This window comes from Salmo salar, chromosome 17 (assembly GCF_965601325.2).
Source record: "Salmo salar chromosome 17, fSalSal1, whole genome shotgun sequence".
In the NCBI taxonomy this organism is placed as follows: domain Eukaryota; kingdom Metazoa; phylum Chordata; class Actinopteri; order Salmoniformes; family Salmonidae; genus Salmo; species Salmo salar.
This window is the reverse complement of record NC_138307.1, coordinates 50,512,992-50,537,315: the sequence shown is the minus strand read 5'-3', so window position 1 is coordinate 50,537,315 and position 24,324 is coordinate 50,512,992. Positions and strand designations below refer to the sequence as shown.

Genomic DNA, 24,324 nt, shown 5'->3' with positions numbered 1-24,324 from the left:
GTCTAATAGAATTAGTAGACTTAATATGTGTAGAATTAGTAGGTCTCATAGAATTGTAGGCCTAATAGAATTAGTAGACTTAATATGTGTAATTAGTACACTTAATATGTGTAGAATTAGTAGGTCTAATAGAATTAGTAGACTTAATATGTAGAATTAGTAGGTCTAATAGAATTAGTAGGCCTAATAGAATTAGTAGACTTAATGTGTAGAATTAGTAGGTCTAATAGAATTAGTAGGTCTAATAGAATTAGTAGGTCTAATAGAATTAGTAGGTCTAATAGAATTAGTAGGTCTAATAGAGTTAGTAGACTTAATGTGTAGAATTAGTAGGTCTAATAGAATTAGTTGTCTTAATATAATTACTAGCCTTAATATGTGTAGAATTAGTAGGTCTAATATAATTAATAGACTTAATATGTGTAGAATTAGTAGGTCTAATATAATTAGTAGGTCTAATAGAATTAGTGGGTCTAATATAATTAGTAGGTGTAATAGTGTTAGTGGACTTAATATGTGTAGAATTAGTAGGTCTAATAGAATTAGTAGACTTAATATGTGTCGAATTAGTAGGTCTAATAGAATTAGTAGGTCTAATAGAGTTAGTGGGTCTAATAGAATTAGTAGACTTAACGTGTAGAATTAGTAGGTCTAATAGAATTAGTAGACTTAATATGTGTAGAATTAGTAGGTCTAATAGAATGAGTATGTCTAATAGAATTAGTAGGCCTAAAATGTGTTGAATTAGTAGTCCTAATATGTGTAGAATTAGTAGGTCTAATAGAGTTAGTAGGCCTAATATGTGTTGAAATAGTAGGCATACTTGTTTTTCCAGCTGTTGACACTGAAGATCATATGAATGTATAAGGACGTAGCAGATTATGAATGAAGACCAGTCTAAGAAAACAATACTTTGTAGTATATTTATATCATTTAATAATAATCGGAAACATACTGTAACAAATTAACATCAAAGTCAACAGTGCACCAAAAACCGGTCATTGAATCATGCCCAAAAATTTTCACAATTTCAACATTTGTAATTTTATTTTCAAACTATTACCAAATCAAAGTTAATATTCTGCTCCCATGTAATTACATTGTAGTACACTTTCAATACATGAATCATTATCTTATCAAAAACATATATGAGGATATTCATTCATGCATATAAGGCATGCAATATTATGTTTTGATATACCTGCGATAGACAGATGAATTCGATTTAGAGCAACGTTTATTTTGCCACTGTGGGACACACTGGGCCAGGGGGGATGCAGGATGGAGCAGCCCAGGAGCTGTATACAGATCTATGATCATTAACTTATCACAGTTCGCTTGCAAAGGGAATTCTGGGAAAACCAGTACAGTCAGTAATATTAGGGCTGAGTATTGCCTTGTTTTAACACTGTTGTAATACCAGGAAAGCACCTAATATCTATTTATCATTTTGTGTCCGACCCAAACTATGATAGCCCATAGTCTGTCCCAGTTCAGCAGTGACGGTTTAGTTTTTCTAAACATGAGTAGCTCTATAAAATCAGAAATATAGAATTATCTTGTCAATAATGTTTTAGTGCAATACACATAATCAGTTAGTTTTACCAAAATTGCATTTAGAATTATTTGCCTACGAAAACAAGATACATAGTTAAAAATAAGTTAACAGACTTAAAGTTTTACTTTGAACACATTGAAAGACCGGCGCATATAAACCAACATACATACACAGACTCAAGTCCAAACACACACAAAAAAACACCATCAAATATTATTAAATAAAAACGGATAATCGATTCCATTTGTGAGGTGAAGTGTGTAAACGGAAATCGGAACATTCTGTTGACATGACTCTAGATTGGCAAGTCAAGAGGGCGGTGTTATAAGGACCTCTATGGTTCTAGACAAAAGCCCTCTAGAACACAGGCCACTTGTCTGGCTATAGAACCACTTTGATTCAGGGTCTCGGACATCATTCTGTTGCTGTCTATTAATAAAGTCCCTGCCCCCATCCTGCATTCTGTCTAGTTCTGGGAAACCAGTCAAAGCAAAGCAAGCCAGAGAGCTAGAGATAACAAAGCTCAGGACTCCCAGAGGACTTGAGTTTCCTCAGTCCTGCTTTGAGCTGGAATGGGTCCTATCACTCTAACAAACTGACTTTTTTACCTGATGTGTAACTAAAGCCTATGGTCTGAACCCGCTATCCCACTGAACCAGCTATGAACCGTAATAAAACATGATCTCCTGTAGTTTCCAACAAATATGTTGGAATTAATTGACATTTTTTATTTTGTATATATTTGTTCTATTCTTTTCACTTTTTTTGTCAATCACTCAATGAGGTAGGTAATCCAGATTATGTCTATATGTTCAAACATGACACATTTAGGGAAAGGCACTCCCTGTAGGACTGCTATTTTTGACACCATTATTTACAGTATTGCGATGTGACTCTGGCTATGGAGAATGAATGGCATAAAGTTTGGAATGTAATGCCAATGGGTAAATCTGCGATACTGTACATTAATCACAGATATATCTGAGATGTATTTGGAGATGCTTAAGGCATGTGGATTTCTATGTCCCTTGACTCAAGCCAACGCTTACAGATGACTCACAAATAATATATTTTTTCTTTTTTTTTGGTCAACTACCTCAGTTGTCACAACAGTCTAGTATTTAGCACAGCAATGGAAATGTGTTGCAGCTCAGCTCCTCATAAAATGAATAATTTACTGACAGAACCTGGAATGTTCCGTATGAATTAAGGATTAAAGTACTTTAGTGAACTGCAACACCATTATAACTTCAATTCCAAACAATGTCAAAGCTACATTCCTTCATACAGAAAAGAGTTCAACATCTACAGGCTATCCCTATACAAAGACAAGAGTAGAAAATTCAACATTGTTAAAAGGATTTAGCCAACAAAGCAAACATACAAGGTATATTCAGTTTTGTTACCAAAAAGTTGCCAACAGAATATGTTTTACTACCTTAAAAAGATAAAGGGGGATAAATCAAATAAAAACGATTTATTTTATTCAATTGTGCACTGACATTTTTGACAAATTTTACAGAGACGGTGGTGCCAGGCATAATAACAATATTTGAGAATTAACTTAAGCTAATTTAAGCTAATTTCCTACTGACACCAAATATCACTTTGTAATAATATTCACACCAAAAAGCTTAAGAATAAAACAATTACCGTAATAATAGACATTTATTGAGAAGTAATATTACTCAATAAGATGTATCATTATCATACCGATGCCTGATAGCCTAAGTGCTGGAATTTCACAGTTGACCTTTGCACTGAAGGCTAATCATGGTCACGTTGCCAATTTGACCTGAGGTGACCCCGGGGCCTCTTACTCGCGTGGCTGATACTTTTACAGCCGTGGTGAAACTAAAGACTACACGTGGAGTGAGGTCAGGAATAGTTGAACTCCTCTTAGAGAGGTTGTTAGAGTGTGGGCCGTGGTGGCTGGGAGTTAAATGCTATACCAAGTGAGCCATTGAGGTTTTTTCCTGATGAGTGCATTTGAATTATTTCACAGTATAATCTAAAGCTTAGAGAATCATACAAGCTTAGAAAATATAGATGAAATTCAGCTATATAAATATATATACAAACATATCCATCATTTCCACTTCCTTTTCCACTTCCTTTAAGACATATTGTAGCTATGAGCTTTTCCACCATCAGAGTCGCTACAGAAAGCTGCAGAAATGATATATCCATCTGAATGAGGTGATTTCCAAACGGAGCATGCCCACTGAATCGCACTGGTTCCTGGGCTGCGTTTACTCCCGAGAGGACCGTTTGTGATGCATGACCGTCCTCTTCTTCACGACAAAGAATTCTGTGGATGACCAGCAGAGAGAGAGAGAACAGGTGTTAGTTCCCATTCCCAGTAATGTTCTAACAGGGAAACAATATGTGCATCCCAAATGGCACCCTATAGTGCACTACTTTTAACCAGGGCCCATAGGGTCAAAAGTAGGGCACTAGATATAGGGGAAAGGGTGCAATTTGGGATGCACACATCAAGGCTTATAACAGGGTTATATAAACTGTTTGGAGACATAGCATAGGTAACGCAGTGTTGTTGCGTGGCCTGTTCCTAACATAGTCCACATACAGTGCTTTTGGAAGCACACTGAGGTATTCACCGCTGTCACTCAACGGTTAATACAAGGTTAATAACAGGTTCTTTTGAAGTTCAAAACCTGTAAACTTATATTATCTCTCTTTAAATGAAGACCTCTGGGCTTATGGTTGCTATAATAATAATGCAAAATATACAACTGTATTTATTACTATTATTTATTTATTATCATTATAATTATAGTCAAGTTAACCTCTGGACTCAAAACATGTGTATACTACTACCTCTCTATTGCTTTTTTTCGTATGGCTTTTATATGAAGCCCAATAGAAGGAAAAAGGAGGGAGGAAAGCGCATTCATTGACACTGACCTGTTATGGAGGCTTGTCTCCGTTTGACTGCTCCTGCCCTCTGGCTGGCCGTCTTCTTCTCTGGCCTCTGGATCGTATAGCTCTCCCTGGTGGTCACCTCCAGGTACTCCTCACCACAGCTGGACGACCCTGGAGACGATGCCCGCGCCAGCCTGACATTCTCTCTCTCCGCCCTCTGCCCGTCGATGCCAATCACCGGCTTCCTCAACACACAGCTGCGGTAGAACGCCGGCACATCCTGGCATTTCATCTCCTCCCACTCCAAGCCGGCCGGCGTGGAGGCCGGCCGGCCGGTGTTGAAGTCAAAGTCCCAGCGCTTGTTGGCCGACTCCACGCTCATACACAGGTGCCTCTGGAAGTCCTGTTGCAGCTCCTTGTGGTCCACAGGCCCAAACAGGTTCCTCCTCACCGGGCCCTGGGCCCTGCGCTTCAGCTCCTCTACACTCTGACAGACCAGCATGGCCCCGTCAGATGATAATGATGCCATCTTAATGTCCCTGAGAGAGAAAGGGAGAGGGTTAGAGGTGAGGTGTCTGTTTTTTCTATGAGGTGTGGCCCAGGTCACTACTGGTGTGGTCTGGGTTTAGGCTACGCACAAACACACACACACTCATACCAACACACACTAAATACACAGAACGCCTGTTCTGTAAACCATTTGACCTTTTGGGGCATCGTTGAGTTTTATGTTATCAAACACACATGCCCTACCTCCCTCAAATTCAACTCTGGACCTTGAAGACAGTTCCACTGCATTTTTTCATTGTTTCCCCCTAATCAGGGATTGATTTAGACTTTGGACACCAAGTGTGTACAATTAATTATCAGGTAGAACAGAAAACCAGCAGGCTCCGGACATCGTAGGGTAAGAGTTGAGTACCCCTGCACATAGTAATTAACCATATGGTAAGAGACCCACACACCAAATAAATCTCCAACATCCACAGAATCAGAATAGAAGAACACCTGAAGTATGTAAAAATGAACCTGCTCTGGTCTCTGCTCTGGCTGCCAGAGGTGAGAGGTCAGGAGGAAAGGTCACATGGTGCGGACCGGGAAACGTATGGAAAATGTTTCACCTCATGTGAGAATGTTTTATGTACTCTTCTAGTCACCCCATGTAATTACAGGGATGCATTCTGAACTTCAGGAATATTACACGTTTTTGTAGTTTACCATTTACAACCGTCCAAAACTAGGGTTATAAATAAACACTTTCTTTTTTATTTTTAGTGACATGCAAACATTCTACCCATCAAGGAAACCTGGCCCTGTATCCACAAAGCCTGTCAGAGTAGGAGTGCTGATCTAGGATCAATTTTGTCTTTTAGATCATAATGAATAAGATTATATGGACAGACCCTAGATCAGCACTCCTACTCGGAGACTCATTGTGGATACGGGCCCTGATCATTTTTTTTTTTTTTTAATAATATGTTCAAAGTCACATAATTCCCCACAGCAATTATATTCAAAAAGTGATAGCAAGTAAAACATTATACAGCCTACATTACGACTTCCAAAGTCTAGAAAATATTCAATAATATTCAATAGATCACAACTTGCAGACGTGCTGCTGTGCGTTTTGTTGCCGATCTTACTTTGCTACCTGACGACCTCACGGTTTTTACTTTTTCATTACCGTATATTTTTCGTTTTTCCCTCACTCAACTTTTTTCATTCAACTTTTTCACCCCGGAGGTTTTATCTGGACATCAAACAGCCGAAGCTAAGTAACATTAACATGATGCCTTCTAATTGCAGTCGTTGTACTTATAATATACAGGAGAACGATCGCCTTACGGCAAGGATAGCTGTGCTGCAAGCCCAGCTTCAGATGCAATCGTTAGGCAAGGGCAATTTCAGTGTAGGAAAGGATGAAACAGCGTCTGTGCCACCAGTAAGTACAGATAGTAATGTTAGTATAAACCCCTTCGCACGGTCCTCGCAGCTGGACAACTTTCTCATGGCTTCTGGGGGGAAACGCTGTAGGAATGCTCAACCGGTGTCGCTTATTCAGCCGACAGAAACTTTCAACCGGTTCTCCCCATTAAGCGAGTCGGAGTCGGAGGCCGAAACTTCTCTGGTCTCTGCTCCTCCCGTTGTGGGGTCTGAGACGCCGAAGGCTCCCACCATTAGCTCTGACAAATTGAAAACCCTAGTCATTGGCGACTCCATTACCCGCAGTATTAGACTTAAAACAAATCATCCAGCGATCATACACTGTTTACCAGGGGGCAGGGCTACCGACGTTAAGGCTAATCTAAAGACGGTGCTGGCTAAAGCTAAAACTGGCGAGTGTAGAGAGTATAGAGATATTGTTATCCACGTCGGCACCAACGATGTTAGGATGAAACAGTCAGAGGTCACCAAGCGCAACATAGCTTCAGCGTGTAAATCAGCTAGAAAGATGTGTCGGCATCGAGTAATTGTCTCTGGCCCCCTCCCAGTTAGGGGACGTGATGAGCTCTACAGCAGAGTAGAGCTCATCGCTGGATGAAATCTGTTTTCTGCCCCTCCCAAAAGATAGAATTTGTAGATAATTGGCCCTCTTTCTGGGACTCACCCACAAACAGGACCAAGCCTGGCCTGTTGAGGAGTGACGGACTCCATCCTAGCTGGAGGGGTGCTCTCATCTTATCTACGAACATAGACAGGGCTCTAACTCCTCTAGCTCCACAATGAAATAGGGTGCAGGCCAGGAAGCAGGCTGTTAGCCAGCCTGCTAGTTTAGTGGAGTCTGCCACTAGCACAGTCAGTGTAGTCAGCTCAGCTTTCCCCATTGAGACCGTGTCTGTGCCTCGATCTAGGTTGGGCAAAATTAAAGATGGCGGTGTTCGCTTTAGCAATCTCACTAGTATAAAGACCTCCTACATTCCTGCCATTATTGAAAGAGATTGTGATACCTCACATCTCAAAATTGGGTTACTTAATGTTAGATCCCTCACTTCCAAGGCAGTTATAGTCAATGAACTAATCACTGATCATAATCTTGATGTGATTGGCCTGACTGAAACATGGCTTAAGCCTGATGAATTTACTGTGTTAAATGAGGCCTCACCCCCTGGTTACACTAGTGACCATACCCCCCGTGCATCCGGCAAAGGCGGAGGTGTTGCTAACATTTATGATAGCAAATTTCAATTTACAAAAAAAAAAACAATTACGTTTTCATCTTTTGAGCTTCTAGTCATGAAATCTATGCAGCCTACTCTAGAAGCTAGCTAGCTAACGAAGAACAACAAAGAATATCTAGTTAACAGAAGAAAAGAAAGAGAAAATCAGGACAGAAGAAAAAGGATATCAAAGTGAAACAGTTCTCTAAAGACACAAGAGACAATAATACAAGAAACAACACTTCTGTAGCTTGTCAACTATGTGTCTGTCTATCCCTGTTCTCTCCCCTCTGCACAGGCCATGCAAACGCTTCACACCGCGTGGCCGCTGCCACTCTAACCTGGTGGTCCCAGCGCGCACGACCCACGTGGAGTTCCAGGTCTCCGGCAGCCTCTGGAACTGCCGGTCTGCAGCCAACAAGGCTGAGTTCATCTCAGCCTATGCTACCCTCCAGTCCCTAGACTTCCTGGCGCTGACGGAAACATGGATTACCACAGATAACACTGCTACTCCTACTGCTCTCTCTTCGTCTGCCCACGTGTTCTCGCATACCCCTAGAGCATCGAGCCAGCGGGGTGGTGGCACTGGAATCCTCATCTCTCCCAAGTGGACATTCTCTCTTTCTCCCCTGACCCATCTGTCTATCTCCTCATTTGAATTCCATGCTGTCACAGTTACCAGCCCTTTCAAGCTTAACATCCTTATAATTTATCGCCCTCCAGGTTCCCTTGGAGAGTTCATCAATGAGCTTGACGCCTTGATAAGTTCCTTTCCTGAGGATGGCTCACCTCTCACAGTTCTGGGTGACTTTAACCTCCCCACGTCTACCTTTGACTCATTCCTCTCTGCCTCCTTCTTTCCACTCCTCTCCTCTTTTGACCTCACCCTCTCACCTTCCCCCCCTACTCACAAGGCAGGCAATACGCTTGACCTCATCTTTACTAGATGCTGTTCTTCCACTAATCTCATTGCAACTCCCCTCCAAATCTCCGACCACTACCTTGTATCCTTTTCCCTCTTGCTCTCATCCAACACTTCTCACTCTGCCCCTACTCGGATGGTATTGCGCCGTCCCAACCTTCGCTCTCTCTCTCCCGCTACTCTCTCCTCTTCCATCCTATCATCTCTTCCCTCTGCTCAAACCTTCTCCAACCTATCTCCTGATTCTGCCTCCTCAACCCTCCTCTCCTCCCTTTCTGCATCCTTTGATTTTCTCTGTCCCCTATCCTCCAGGCCGGCTCGGTCCTCCCCTCCTGCTCCGTGGCTCGACGACTCACTACGAGCTCACAGAACAAGGCTCCGGGCAGCCGAGCGGAAATGGAGGAAAACTCGCCTCCCTGCGGACCTGGCATCCTTTCACTCACTCCTCTCTACATTCTCCTCTTCTGTCTCTGCTGCTAAAGCCACTTTCTACCACTCTAAATTCCAAGCATCTGCCTCTAACCCTAGGAAGCTCTTTGCTACCTTCTCCTCCCTCCTGAATCCTCCTCCCCCTCCCCCCCGATCCTCGTTTGCTAAGTCAAACGACACCGCTGGTCCTGCTCACACTGCCCTACCCTGTGCTTTGACCTCTTTCTCCCCTCTCTCTCCAGATGAAATCTCGCGTCTTGTGACGGCCGGCCGCCCAACAACCTGCCCACTTGACCCTATCCCCTCCTCTCTTCTCCAGACCATTTCCGGAGACCTTCTCCCCTTCCTCACCTCGCTCATCAACTCATCCTTGACCGCTGGCTACGTCCCTTCCGTCTTCAAGAGAGCGAGAGTTGCACCCCTTCTGAAAAAACCTACACTCGATCCCTCCGATGTCAACAACTACAGACCAGTATCCCTTCTTTCTTTTCTCTCCAAAACTCTTGAACGTGCCGTCCTTGGCCAGCTCTCCTGCTATCTCTCGCAGAATGACCTTCTTGATCCTAATCAGTCAGGTTTCAAGACTGGGCATTCAACTGAGACTGCTCTTCTCTGTGTCACGGAGGCTCTCCGCACTGCTAAAGCTAACTCTCTCTCCTCTGCTCTCATCCTTCTAGACCTATCTGCTGCCTTTGATACTGTGAACCATCAGATCCTCCTCTCCACCCTCTCCGAGTTGGGCATCTCCGGCGCGGCCCACGCTTGGATTGCGTCCTACCTGACAGGTCGCTCCTACCAGGTGGCGTGGCGAGAATCTGTCTCCGCACCATGCGCTCTCACCACTGGTGTCCCCCAGGGCTCTGTTCTAGGCCCTCTCCTATTCTCGCTATACACCAAGTCACTTGGCTCTGTCATATCCTCACATGGTCTCTCCTATCATTGCTATGCAGACGACACACAATTAATCTTCTCCTTTCCCTCTTCTGATAACCAGGCGGCGAATCGCATCTCTGCATGTCTGTCAGACATATCAGTGTGGATGACGGATCACCAGCTCAAGCTGAACCTCGGCAAGACAGAGCTGCTCTTCCTCCCGGGGAAGGACTGCCCGTTCCATGATCTCGCCATCACGGTTGACAACTCCCTTGTGTCCTCCTCCCAGAGTGCTAAGAACCTTGGCGTGATCCTGGACAACACCCTGTCGTTCTCCACTAACATCAAGGCGGTGACCCGATCCTGTAGGTTCATGCTCTACAACATTCGCAGAGTACGACCCTGCCTCACACAGGAAGCGGCGCAGGTCCTAATCCAGGCACTTGTCATCTCCCGTCTGGATTACTGCAACTCGCTGTTGGCTGGGCTCCCTGCCTGTGCCATTAAACCCCTACAACTCATCCAGAACGCCGCAGCCCGTCTGGTGTTCAACCTTCCCAAGTTCTCTCACGTCACCCCGCTCCTCCGCTCTCTCCACTGGCTTCCAGTTGAAGCTCGCATCCGCTACAAGACCATGGTGATTGCCTACGGAGCTGTGAAGGGAACGGCACCTCCATAACTTCAGGCTCTGATCAGGCCCTACACCCAAACAAGGGCACTGCGTTCATCCACCACTGGCCTGCTGGCCCCCCTACCTCTGAGGAAGCACAGTTCCCGCTCAGCCCAGTCAAAACTGTTCGCTGCCCTGGCACCCCAATGGTGGAACAAGCTCCCTCACGACGCCAGGACAGCGGAGTCAATCACCACCTTCCGGAGACACCTGAAACCCCACCTCTTTAAGGAATACCTAGGATAGGATAAAGTAATCCTTCTAACCCCCCCCCCCCTTAAAAGATTTAGATGCACTATTGTAAAGTGGTTGTTCCACTGGATATCATAAGGTGAATGCACCATTTTGTAAGTCGCTCTGGATAAGAGCGTCTGCTAAATGACTTAAATGTAATGTAATGTAATGTAATAGTCAATCACTTTTTATAGCTACTGTTTACAGGCCTCCTGGGCCATATGCAGTGTTCCTCACTGAGTTCCCTGAATTCCTATCGGATCTTGTAGTCATAGCAGATAATATTCTAATTTTTGGTGACTTTAACATTCACATGGAAAAGTCCACAGACCCACTCCAAAACGCTTTCGGAGCCATCATCGACTCAGTGGGTTTTGTCCAACATGTCTCTGGACCTACTCACTGCCACAGTCATACTCTGGACCTAGTTTTGTCCCATGGAATAAATGTTGTGGATCTTAATGTTTTTCCTCATAATCCTGGATTATCGGACCACCATTTTATTGCGTTTGCAATTGCAACAAATAATCTGCTCAGACCCCAACCAAGGAGCATTAAAAGTTGTGCTATAAATTCTCAGACAACCCAAAGATTCCTTGATGCCCTTCCAGACTCCCTCTGCCTACCCAAGGACGTCAGAGGACAAAAATCAGTTAACCACCTAACCGAGGAACTCAATTTAACCTTGCGCAATACCCTAGATGCAGTTGCACCCCTAAAAACAAAAAACATCTGTCATAAGAAACTAGCTCCCTGGTATACAGAAAATACACGAGCTCTGAAGCAAGCTTCCAGAAAATTGGAACGGAAATGGCGCCACACCAAACTGGAAGTCTTCCGACTAGCTTGGAAAGACAGTACCGTGCAGTATCGAAGAGCCCTCACTGCTGCTCGATCATCCTATTTTTCCAACTTAATTGAGGAAAATAAGAACAATCCGAAATTTCTTTTTGATACTGTCGCAAAGCTAACTAAAAAGCAGCATTCACAAATGGAGGATGGCTTTCACTTCAGCAGTAATACATTTATGAACTTCTTTGAGGAAAAGATCATGATCATTAGAAAGCAAATTACAGACTCCTCTTTAAATCTGCGTATTCCTCCAAAGCTCCATTGTCCTGAGTCTGCACAACTATGCCAGGACCTAGGATCAAGGGAGATACTAAGGTGTTTTAGCACTATATCTCTTGACACAATGATGAAAATAATCATGGCCTCTAAACCCTCAAGCTGCATACTGGACCCTATTCCAACTAAACTACTGAAAGAGCTGCTTCCTGTGCTTGGCCCTCCTATGTTGAACATAATAAACGGCTCTCTATCCACCGGATGTGTATCAAGCTCACTAAAAGTGGCAGTAATAAAGCCTCTCTTCAAAAAGCCGAATCTTGACCCAGAAATTATAAAAAACTATCGGCCTATATCGAATCTTCCATTCCTCTCAAAAAAAATTGAAAAAGCTGTTGCGCAGCAACTCACTGCCTTCCTGAAGACAAACAATGTATACGAAACGCTTCAGTCTGGTTTTAGACCCCATCATAGCACTGAGACTGCACTTGTGAAGGTGGTAAATGACCTTTTAATGACGTCAGACCGAGGCTCTGCATCTGTCCTCGTGCTCCTAGATCTTAGTGCTGCTTTTGATACCATCGATCACCACATTCTTTTGGAGAGATTGGAAACCCAAATTGGTCTACATGGACAAGTTCTGGCCTGGTTTAGATCTTATCTGTCGGAAAGATGTCAGTTTGTCTCTGTGAATGGTTTGTCCTCTGACAAATCAACTGTAAATTTCGGTGTTCCTCAAGGTTCCGTTTTAGGACCACTATTGTTTTCACTATATATTTTACCTCTTGGGGATGTCATTCGAAAACATAATGTTAAATTTCACTGCTATGCGGACGACACACAGCTGTACATTTCAATGAAACATGGTGAAGCCCCAAAATTGCCCTCGCTAGAAGCCTGTGTTTCAGACATAAAGAAGTGGATGGCTGCAAACGTTCTACTTTTAAACTCGGACAAAACAGAGATGCTTGTTCTAGGTCCCAAGAAACAAAGAGATCTTCTGTTGAATCTGACAATTAATCTGGATGGTTGTACAGTCGTCTCAAATAAAACTGTGAAGGACCTCGGCGTTACTCTGGACCCTGATCTCTCTTTTGAAGAACATATCAAGACTGTTTCAAGGACAGCTTTTTTCCATCTACGTAACATTGCAAAAATCAGAAACTTTCTGTCCAAAAATTATGCAGAAAAATTTATCCATGCTTTTGTTACTTCTAGGCTGGACTACTGCAATGCTCTACTTTCCGGCTACCCGGATAAAGCACTAAACAAACTTCAGTTAGTGCTAAATACGGCTGCTAGAATCCTGAATAGAACCAAAAAATTGATCATTTTACTCCAGTGCTAGCCTCCCTACACTGGCTTCCTGTTAAGGCAAGGGCTGATTTCAAGGTTTTACTGCTAACCTACAAGGCATTACATGGGCTTGCTCCTACCTATCTTTCCGATTTGGTCCTGCCGTACATACCTACGCGTACGCTACGGTCACAAGACGCAGGCCTCCTAAATGTCCCTAGAATTTCTAAGCAAACAGCTGGAGGTAGGGCTTTCTCCTATAGAGCTCCATTTTTATGGAATGGTCTGCCTACCCATGTGAGAGACGCAGACTCAGTCTCAACCTTTAAGTCTTTACTGAAGACTTATCTCTTCAGTAGGTCCTATGATTAAGTATAGTCTGGCCCAGGAGTGTGAGGGTGAACGGAAAGGCTGGAGCAACGAACCGCCCTTGCTGTCTCTGCCTTGCCGGTTCCCCTCTCTCCACTGGGATTCTCTGCCTCTAACCCTATTACAGGGGCTGAGTCACTGGCTTACTGGTGTTCTTCCATGCCGTCCATGGGAGGGGTGCGTCACTTGAGTGGGTTGAGTCACTGACGTGGTCTTCCTGTCTGGGTTGGCGCCCCCCCCTTGGGTTGTGCCGTGGTGGAGATCTTTGTTGGCTATACTCGGCCTTGTCTTAGGACAGTAAGTTGGTGGTTGGAGACATCCCTCTAGTGGTGTGGGGGCTGTGCTTTGGCAAAGTGAGTGGGGTTATATCCTGCCTGTTTGGCCCTGTCCGGGGTGTCATCGGATGGGGCCACAGTGTCTTCTGATCCCTCCTGTCTCAGCCTCCAGTATTTATGCTGCAGTAGTTTATGTGTCGGGGGGCTAGGGTCAGTCTGTTACATCTGGAGTATTTCTCTTGTCTTATCCGGTGTCCTATGTGAATTTAAATATGCTCTCTCTAATTCTCTCTTTTTCTCGGAGGACTTGAGCCCTAGGACCATGCCTCAGGACTACCTGGCATGATGACTCCTTGCTGTTCCCAGTCCACCTGGCCGTGCTGCTGCTCCAGTTTCAACTGTTCTGCCTGCGGCTATGGAACCCTGACCTGTTCACCGGACGTGCTTGTTGCACCCTCGATACCTACTATGATTATTATTATTTGACCATGCTGGTCATTTATGAACATTTTAACATCTTCACCATGTTCTGTTATAATATCCACCCGGCACAGCCAGAAGAGGACTGGCCACCCCTCATAGCCTGGTTCCTCTCTAGGTTTCTTCCTAGGTTTTTGGCCTTTCTAGGGAGTTTTTCCTAGGGAGTTTTTCCTAGCCACCGTGCTTCTTCCACATGCATTGCTTGCTGTTTGGGGTTTTAGGCTGGGTTTCTGTACAGCACTTTGAGATATCAGCTGATGTACGAAGGGCTATATAAATACATTTGATTTGATTTGATTTTGATGTAACAGTCTGACTTCCTGAAATAAATACCTGTTAGCAAGGCAACTCTGACCAACCTGAGTCTATCTTAGGTCTATAATGACAAAGTCCCTCAAAAGTTCCCTTTCCTGAAACATCTAGATATTTTTGTTCGTATTATTTTGCCTCCTTGAAATACAGTTTTACCCACCAGAGTGTAACAGTCAGTTACCCACCATCAGCATCAGTGAATGGGAAGGAACCACACTGAAAAAGGTGCGCCAGACAGGCAGTGAGCCATTTCTGCGCCTTTGCTAATCCAAAAAACTCGTTACACGGTGGGATTGAGCAAACTTTACAGCGTCTGGGATGCAACTATTAAAACGTCTGGCTTAAAATGCCAGCCCCCTCATACAAAGAAACGTGCTTGAGTAAAAGAAACCGTTATTCCACATTGAGAACATTAGGTTTTATGGATCAGATGGACAACCTTTTAGGACGTTCATCTATAAAGAAAACTCAAAGAAACAGCCAAATTGAAAATAAAACACACCCCAAAAAAAAAAATTGGGGGGGGATGTTATACTTTGAGTGACGCATACACTATACTGGGTTGCTTAGACGACTCAACTGCTGGTTTGCAGGCATTCGGTCACTTAGTTGGGTTGTTTTCTTTAATAACTGATGGGTTATTGATGCTGGGTTGTTTTTAATAACTGATGGGTCATTGATGCTGGGTTGTTTTCTTTAATAACTGATGGGTCATTGATGCTGGGTTGTTTTCTTTAATAACTGATGGGTCATTGATGCTGGGTTGTTTTCTGTAATAACTCATGGGTTATGCTGGGTTGATGCTGGGTTGTTTTCTTTAATAACTGATGGGTTATTGATGCTGGGTTGTTTTCTTTAATAACTCATGGGTTATTGATGCTGGGTTGTTTTCTGTAATAACTCATGGGTTATTGATGCTGGGTTGTTTTCTGTAATAACTCATGGGTTATTGATGCTGGGTTGTTTCTGTAATAACTCATGGGTTATTGATGCTGGGTTGTTTTCTTTAATAACTGATGGGTTATTGATGCTGGGTTGTTTTCTTTAATAACTCATGGGTTATTGATGCTGGGTTGTTTTCTGTAATAACTCATGGGTTATTGATGCTGGGTTGTTTCTGTAATAACTCATGGGTTATTGATGCTGGGTTGTTTTCTTTAATAACTGATGGGTTATTGATGCTGGGTTGTTTTCTTTAATAACTGATGGGTTATTGATGCTGGGTTGTTTTCTTTAATAACTCATGGGTTATTGATGCTGGGTTGTTTTCTGTAATAACTCATGGGTTATTGATGCTGGGTTGTTTTCTTTAATAACTGATGGGTTATTGATGCTGGGTTGTTTTCTTTAATAACTGATGGGTTATTGATGCTGGGTTGTTTTCTTTAATAACTCATGGGTTATTGATGCTGGGTTGTTTTCTGTAATAACTCATGGGTTATTGATGCTGGGTTGTTTTCTTTAATAACTGATGGGTCATTGATGCTGGGTTGTTTTCTGTAATAACTCATGGGTTATTGATGCTGGGTTGTTTTCCTTAATAACTGATGGGTCATTGATGCTGGGTTGTTTTCTTTAATAACTCATGGGCTATTGATGCTGGGTTGTTTTCTGCAATAACTGATGGGTTATTGATGCTGGGTTGTTTTCTGTAATAACTCATGGGTTATTGATGCTGGGTTGTTTTCTTTAATAACTGATGGGTCATTGATGCTGGGTTGTTTTCTGTAATAACTCATGGGTTATTGATGCTGGGTTGTTTTCCTTAATAACTGATGGGTCATTGATGGTGGGTTGTTTTCTTTAATAACTCATGGGCTATTGATGCTGGGTTGTTTTCTGCAATAACTGATGGGTTATTGATGCTGGGTTGTTTTCTGTAATAACTCATGGGTTATTGATGCTGGGTTGTTTTCTTTAATAACTGATGGGTCATTGATGCTGGGTTGTTTTCTGTAATAACTCATGGGTTATTGATGCTGGGTTGTTTTCTGTAATAACTCATGGGTTATTGATGCTGGGTTGTTTTCTTTAATAACTCATGGGTTATTGATGCTGGGTTGTTTTCTTTAATAACTGATGGGTCATTGATGCTGGGTTGTTTTCTTTAATAACTGATGGGTTATTGATGCTGGGTTGTTTTTCTGTAATAACTGATGGGTTATTGATGCTGTGTTGTTTTCTGTAATAACTGATGGGTCATTGATGCTGGGTTGTTTTATTTAATAACTGATGGGTTATTGATGCTGGGTTGTTTTCTTTAATAACTGATGGGGCATTGATGCTGGGTTGTTTTCTTTAATAACTGATGGGTTATTGATGCTGGGTTGTTTTCTTTAATAACTGATGGGTTATTGATGCTGGGATGTTTTCTTTAATAACTGATGGGTTATTGATGCTGGGTTGTTGATACTGGGTTATTGGTGGCAGGTAGCCTAGTGGTTAGAGCGTTGAACTAGTAACCGAAAGGTTGCAAGATCGAATCCCCGAGCTGACAAGGTAAAAATCTGTTGTTCTGCCCCTGAACAAGGCAGTTAACCCACTGTTCCTAGGCTGTCATTGAAAATAAGAATTTGTTCTTAACTGTCTTGCCTAGTTAAATAAAGGTTAAAAAAAATTCAATAAAATTGATGCTGAGTTATTGAGATATGACCCAGCGGGTCAGATCAGAAGACTGGAGGCATGGCTTAGTAACGGTGTTGCTTTCAGACAGTCGGTCACCCGTGAGAGTAAATGTCATTCCGGTTAATCTGTTCTGTTGTATTGTTATTAGGGGTGTGAACGTTAACACGTTTATATTAAATTGAAATCTTTAACGTTAACAAAAATCCCTACATGAAAAACAACGGTTTTCTGTTTTTTTCCCTTACAAAATTTAAATCACTGTGTAGTTATCACCAAACATATTATTTTCCATGTTATTGACATCTAGACGATAGGCAATTAAAGCCTGGGGAAAGTTATGTCATTTAAATAAAACCAGAGAGAAAGACGTTGTTGAATTTGCAAGGCAAGACATTGCGAGATACAGATTACCAAGAAATATACGCACGTTTCTGCCTGCCCCCTCCTTTCTCTCCCTCGCGCTCCACTAATGATGAGAGTTTGTGTTCAGTCTTTGGTTTGTTGCGTGTAGAATATCGTAGCCTGTTCATTGATGATAAACCCTGCTTTACTGAAGTTGCAGCTTTTGATTGTCGATAGATAGGCCCGAGTGCACAGTTCGGAATCTGTCTGCATGGTGGCCGACCTGCCTGTACTGTGCCCATCCCTCTACCTCCGTATTTGCGTTCTCTGATGTACGGCAAAAAATCAGTCTCCTCCATTCCAAAATGACCAAATCTTATGAGTCAAATCTTGCACTCAGAAATGGGAGTCAACGTGCAAGGAGTGGAGGAATATATTCATTTGGAGTCGACTCTCCACCCTTATGTCATCGTCGTTAAGTGTTGGAAAAGTCCTGTATGGCAATACTTTGAGAAGTTAAATGAGAAGGAAATGCAAACTTTGTGAAGGGGAATTGAGGTACAGTAATGGAGGTACAGGTCTAATCAGTGGTGACCCGTGTTTCAGGGCAGAGCCCCAACTGTTTTGAGACTCTCACTTTTTGTAAAAAAAATAATAAAATAAAAATATATATAAATATTTTTGGGGGGACCTCTTGCCTGTTTTGCATGTTATTTTGGTATTAATACGTGTCACATATCAGTTTGCAAACAATGTACAAATATATATATCATTGAGTTAATAAAGCCGGATACAAACATAGTCTCTTTTTTGTTTTCTTGAGTAAAGGCAGCTCCAAAATGCAGGTGTTTCAGCGTAGCTCAGTGCTTTCTGTTGTGGTGGGGCTGGCCAGCAGAAAATAGGAGCATTGCGCTGTGATTGGCTCAGTGTTCTGTCACTCATGGGAACCGTATGCAATTCCCAAGCTTAAGTCCTTAGAAAAGGTAGACATCAACATTTCAGCTCTTTGGGTCCTGCCATAGAGTTATATTACAAGTGCCCTTCCAAGAAGGCTCAAGGTCTTTGAAATGACATCAAATCACGTTATATGTACAGTAGCTTTGATTGGACTGATCATGTCAACATCTTACTTTCACAATCTTAGCTAGTGGTCATCATCATGAATCAAGTCAACAATCTACTGGCAAATCCTTTTTAATCCTTGTCATTTGAAGAGAAATAATGAAGAAAAACTATAGATAAAATGTATCGGTGCTCATCGGCCATAAACATTACACAACAATTTGGAGATCACAAATTCAACAATGAGTGGTTTGGAAGGAATCGGTGACAGTGGCTAACTGCAAGCATTGCAACTGGGAAGTCTGGAATAAACAGTTCAAACTGGGAAAATGCATTTTGAACGGTCATTCAACTCGCAGATTGTAAATTCGGCATCTTTCACTTTGATGACAAAATTTGCCACATTCCTGTTCAAGCACATCACAACAACGTGAGTCCAAAAATGTCTTATGCTGCTTCATAAATTATGTAGGATGCCAGAGAGATATGTATACTGTAGCTAAGAAAGTAATACTAAGTGTATGTTGTGTAGTAAACTGTTAGTAGCCCATGTGCCTCACCCTAATAATTTGGTCTATTTTCACCAACGCGGTATTGTAAACACATCATTCCTGGCCGGTGTGTGCTTGTTTACTAACTTTTTTTGTACAGCTTTGACAGTGCTACTGATAGTAGTGGTGACGCTTGGCTTGCACGTGCAAATTCAGCACACACAACATTCTATATAATTGTGTTATTTGATGTGTCAAATTAAAAGCTTATTTAATGCGTCATATAAAACGTGTTATATGATTTGTATCTTTTTTGACACACAAAGACCCAAACAGCGTTCAATGTGCCTCACCTTAATAATTTGATCTATTTTTGTCACGTCCTGACTCTAGTAAGATGTCATTTTCTGTAGTAGAGTAGGGCAGGGCGTGACAGGGGGTGTTTTTGGTTGTTCTATTTCTATGTTTAAGTTCTAGTTTGTCTATTTCTATGTTGGGATTGTTTGGGGTTGATCTCTAATTGGAGGCAGCTGATCCTCATTGCCTCTGATTAGAGATCATATTTAAGTAGGGTTTTTTCTCATTGTTGTTTGTGGGTTATTATCTTTTGAGTAGTGTGTTTTCCTCTCTGCATCACGGTTTGTTGTGTTTGTGTTTTCAAGTTATTTATGTATTGCATTCAGTTTCACGTTTAATAAATATGTGGAACTACGAACACGCTGCATTTTGGTCCGATCCTTCGAACAGCCGTGACAATTTTCACCTCTTAATTTCGCCTACTTTTCTAACTTGGTAGTGAACATGTAGCCTATAACCTGTTTTAGAGAAATGTAATCATTGAATATTGTAAGAGCTTTTATTGTCTGTTTATATGCCCCCTTTATTTATCCTACGGTTCTGACTTGTTGTACACTGTAAGAACAGCCCTTGTTCTGAATTCTGTCGCCGTACATTTCAAAAGTGCTGAACAAATAGTTATATTGACTACGTCTGTCGTCGCTCCCTCATTAATGTCTTAATCGAAATTACGGATTGCATCTCATCCGCTTGTCGTCCCCTTATGCCATAGTTTGTACATCTCAATTGTCAGTAGAAATCACATTTGATTAAGCAAGTCAGCCATCCCAAATCTTTTTTTCCCCCCACCAAGATTTACATGCTAAAATCGCCACTGGGTGGAATGCTTAACCACCTGAAAAGGCAACCTCGTGAGACCCCAAATAGTTGTTTGCAGCAGCGCATCTGCATTGTGAATTCAAGTAGATTTTTATGAATTTCTCATAGTGTTCTAACGGAAAACTGATAAAAAAAATTGAGGTTTAAACATTAAGAAATGTTTACTATTTGTCACATCCCTAATGGTTAACACATTTTAAGGTTGAACACTGACACTTTTATAGCTTTAATGAGGCTTACACAACTGTATGAGTTCCTCAAGAGCCCATGTATATCCAAATGTTGGGATAGTTAGCACTTTGTTACAATATGGAAATAATGTTACTCATTTTATATTAAAATATGTAATGTGCAAAAATATTCTAGGAACATTTTTATTTTGCGCTGTACAAACTTAACATCATGAACAAGAATGACACTTAGTCTCTGATGTGGCCAAAAGTAACTATCTGAAAGCCACGCCCCTTACAGGAAACCCCTCCTGAAAATAACATTGTAAAAAAAAGACCGCGTTGCTGGGTCAACCCAGCATGAAAGTAAATAAAAACATGACTGATGGTTAAATGAACCCATGTTGGGGTAATCCCAACAACCCAACATGTTGGGTTATTCAAGAAAGAATTCAGCATGTGTTCTGTCCAATATTTACCTTGTGCTGAGTTACCAAATAACACAAATTGTGTTGTTTTTAACCCAGCATGTTTTGGAGTGTAAGAATCTTGAGGAAAACAGGGGCCAGAGCCAGGGAATTGATGTGGTTGGGCATTGCGTAATGGCCTGTCAACTGTGTTAAAACAAATGTACATTATATTCGTTGCTCTCTAGCTATAGATATTGAATAACTTCCATAAAGCATAATCATAAAGTGTATAGTAGGCCTAGTAGGATATAGGTTGGTCCTACTATGCCATAGATGCCCATACTCTACATTGCGTTCATGACGCAGTTTGAGAATATTCTTATTAGCCTGTTCAGTGAATAACCAATATTTTCAAAGTGGTTTGAAAACAAGTTTTACGTCAAATCCTTTGTTTGAAATAAGTATTCTTTCCAATAACATATTATTGTGAAAATAAAAACATTATCCTAAACGAATATAAACTGCCATTCCAGCAACAGCTCAACTCTTGGGAGTGAAAGTTGTTTGCGTCGAAAAAGTGGGCGCGGTAACTAGATCGTTTACAACTCTCTGGAATCCCCAGACCCACACAAACATTCTCAAACTCCGACAATAATTATGTCCAACTTCTCCAAATAGGCGATAAGATAAGAAAAAGTTTGAAACACATTTTAAGAGTACAGCACCCGATATCATTGTCAGATGTTAAAATAGATTCAAAGTAGCCTTATTGAAGATAACACAGCAGAAGTATACATCACAGATGACGCAGTTACATTCGCATACTACATGAGATGTTGATCAATGAGATGCAACAGAACAAAATACACATTGACAATAAAAAACCCGAACAGCACAGATATGCCTATGATTTGCCTCTGCAAAGTCTGAATAAGAATGCAAAACTTCTCAAACGCTACCAATATGTGACTTCTCTTACCAGCAGTGGTTCAATGATGCACTCAAATCTGAAATAATGTTGCGATTCCTGACGTTGTGGCTCAAAAATGACGCGCCTCGCCGAAGTATAGACTGAAACTCTTCACTGTCCACGATGAACTAATAGAACTTTAATAGCTCCCAGTTATTGCGCTCCCTTGTCCCCTTAAGTGACTTGTTTGTTCCTACAAGGCAATGGGACGTCCTACCGCCACAGAAGACTTAATCACGTGATAATCATCATAACAATCGGGGTTTTGGAGCTGGACCATTGAGTTGGATAATGCCCAAGGAAAACACCTTGATGTAATCAGTCATTCCCGATGGCTTCAAATAAATGTCATCAAATGACACAAAGGGTTGGTACATGTGTGCAGCCTGGCCTCGCATTCTTCAATGCGCTTAGAAAAAAAGGTGCCATCTAGAACCGAAAATGGGTCTTCGACTGTCCCCATATGAGAACCCTTTGAAGAACCATTTGTGGTTCCAGGTAGAACCCTTTTGGGTTCCATGTAGAACCCTTTACACACACAGAGGGTTCTACTTGGAACCCCAAATAGTTATACCTGGATCCAAAAAGGACGATCCTATGGGGACAGCCAAATAACAGTTCCGGAACCCTTTTTTCTAAGAGTGTGGACTAATGCAAAATCTGGCATGCAATAACAATAACCTTGGTATAGACTACTTTCTTGAAATCAAGAAACGTTTTATAGGTTTTTCAATAGATTTCCTACCTCGTTTTCATCATAAGAAAGTTTTGAAGTTCAGTGGTAAGATTCGAACTGCGCGCAAAGACTTGTTGCACTGTGCCAGAGTTATAGTCTCTAGGTAAAATATCGTGGCACGTAGGACCCATTTGCCCAGCTCTTTTGAATGTGACACATTCTTATGTTGGCATTGCGTCACGTTTTGCGAAGGCTCAGTTCCAAGACCATAAGTCACGTTGAATTTCAACGTGAGCTAGTCAACCCTCTACTCCATTTTGTATTTTCTTTCTCCCGCAGTTTACATAACCTACGTTTCATTTAGGTACAGTCATCTCCCGCTCGAAATGTTTTCAATGGGATTTACTAGGCACAAAATGTTTTTTTTTTTTGCTTTGCGCCGTTTTCTACAAGTTTGACCTATATTTGAGACAGTCAGATTACTATTTAGAACAGTAGTTTACACATCAAGCATAAGGCCCATGTTAGTCTATTATGTTCGTCTAGTTAGTCTATTGGGCTATCTATTAGTATTAGTCCTAATTAACATTAATTCATTATTCTAACTAATATGAATTACAATATTAGTGTAAATAAACTCATATTTAATTAAAATGTATTAAAACATGTACAAAGCTTTATTAATACACTATTATAGTAGGCCCACATATGGACAACAACAAGGCTGCGTTTACACAGGCAGCCAAGTCTGAATTTTTTTCACTAATTGGTCTTTTGACCAATCAAATCAGCTCTGAAAAAAGAGCTGATGTGAAAAGACCTGATGTGATTGGTCAAAAGACCAATTCATGGAAAAATATCAGATTTGGACTGCCTGTGTAAACTGCAGCTGAAGTATCGTATTATTATTGATGACTTATGTCTTGTTATACCTTTTAATTTGTGTTTAGTATCCTGTTCTTACACTCTCACAGAGAGGGTTAAATTATGTCAATAAAATAAAAAATATATACATTTTGGTTCGGCTATACAAAGTTGTTAACCATTTCTAGCGACTTAGTTAACATTTCCAGTGAATAACTGAGTAGAAGATTAGTGATTAATATGATAATGACATTTGCATCTTTGTTCTAATTAATGCGCTATCTTCAGCCTATAAACATTTCTACATCTGAGATTCAGAGGTGTTGGGTTAAATGCGGAAGACACATTTCAGTTGAATGCATTTAGTTGTACAACTGACTAGGTATCCCCCTTTCCCTTTCAACACATATCTCCTACATATGATACATAAGCCTACATAAAGTACATTTAATGAACTAACTTGGTTTATAGCCTGCATAATTCATAGATATAGCTAGTTGTCCTTGTATAGGCTACTTACATCTCTGTCCAATCCTTTTTTTTATCCCAATAAACGTTATGTTTGTGATTCAAGGCCAATCTGTCGATAAGAGTGGCATGTAGCCTAAGATACACAATCCAGTTTTAAAGTAATGTATATGGTGTCACTATTAAAGTGATATCTCCTTCCTTGTTCCTTTATTACATACCAGTGGATCCCCTTCCTCATAGGTCCTTTCTCCTCTTTCAGTTATTACGTAGCTTCTGTCATTCTTACATGGCTGTGGGGTGACATCATAGGGCCTGTTTGTTCAGGGGCCAACACCCAACACCACTCCTCAGTCTGAGCTGAGGTTGTTCCAGGTTTCCAGAACAACGGCTATTACTATTTATACACATCAGCTGATGTAATGTATACGACATACAGTATCACTTTCCCACTGAATTGTATATTGGCATCCCAAACATGGCAACTAGAGGTCACTTTTGAACATTTGACTCGGAAGTTGATTGAACTGCATTGTACTC

At 41.5% G+C, this 24,324-nt stretch overlaps 1 protein-coding gene across 3 annotated transcripts; it reads right to left on the bottom strand.

Annotated features, from left to right (window-relative positions):
* Window positions 1-909: 909 nt before the first annotated feature.
* LOC106576064 (cyclin-dependent kinase inhibitor 1) lies at window positions 910-24,022 on the bottom strand. 3 transcript variants are annotated; one of them, XM_045699710.2, is made up of 3 exons: window positions 23,837-24,022; window positions 4,487-4,983; window positions 910-3,869 (listed from the first exon to the last, which is right to left on the bottom strand). In XM_045699710.2, coding segments are annotated over exons 1-3 (558 nt in total). In that variant the 5' UTR covers window positions 23,839-24,022; the 3' UTR covers window positions 910-3,810. The 3 variants fall into 3 exon arrangements, with proteins under 3 accessions (XP_045555666.1, XP_014008393.1, XP_014008394.1); XM_014152918.3 differs by lacking the exon at window positions 23,837-24,022 and adding an exon at window positions 22,522-22,751; XM_014152919.3 differs by lacking the exon at window positions 23,837-24,022 and adding an exon at window positions 21,786-22,511.
* Between the last annotated feature and the right edge of the window lie 302 nt (window positions 24,023-24,324).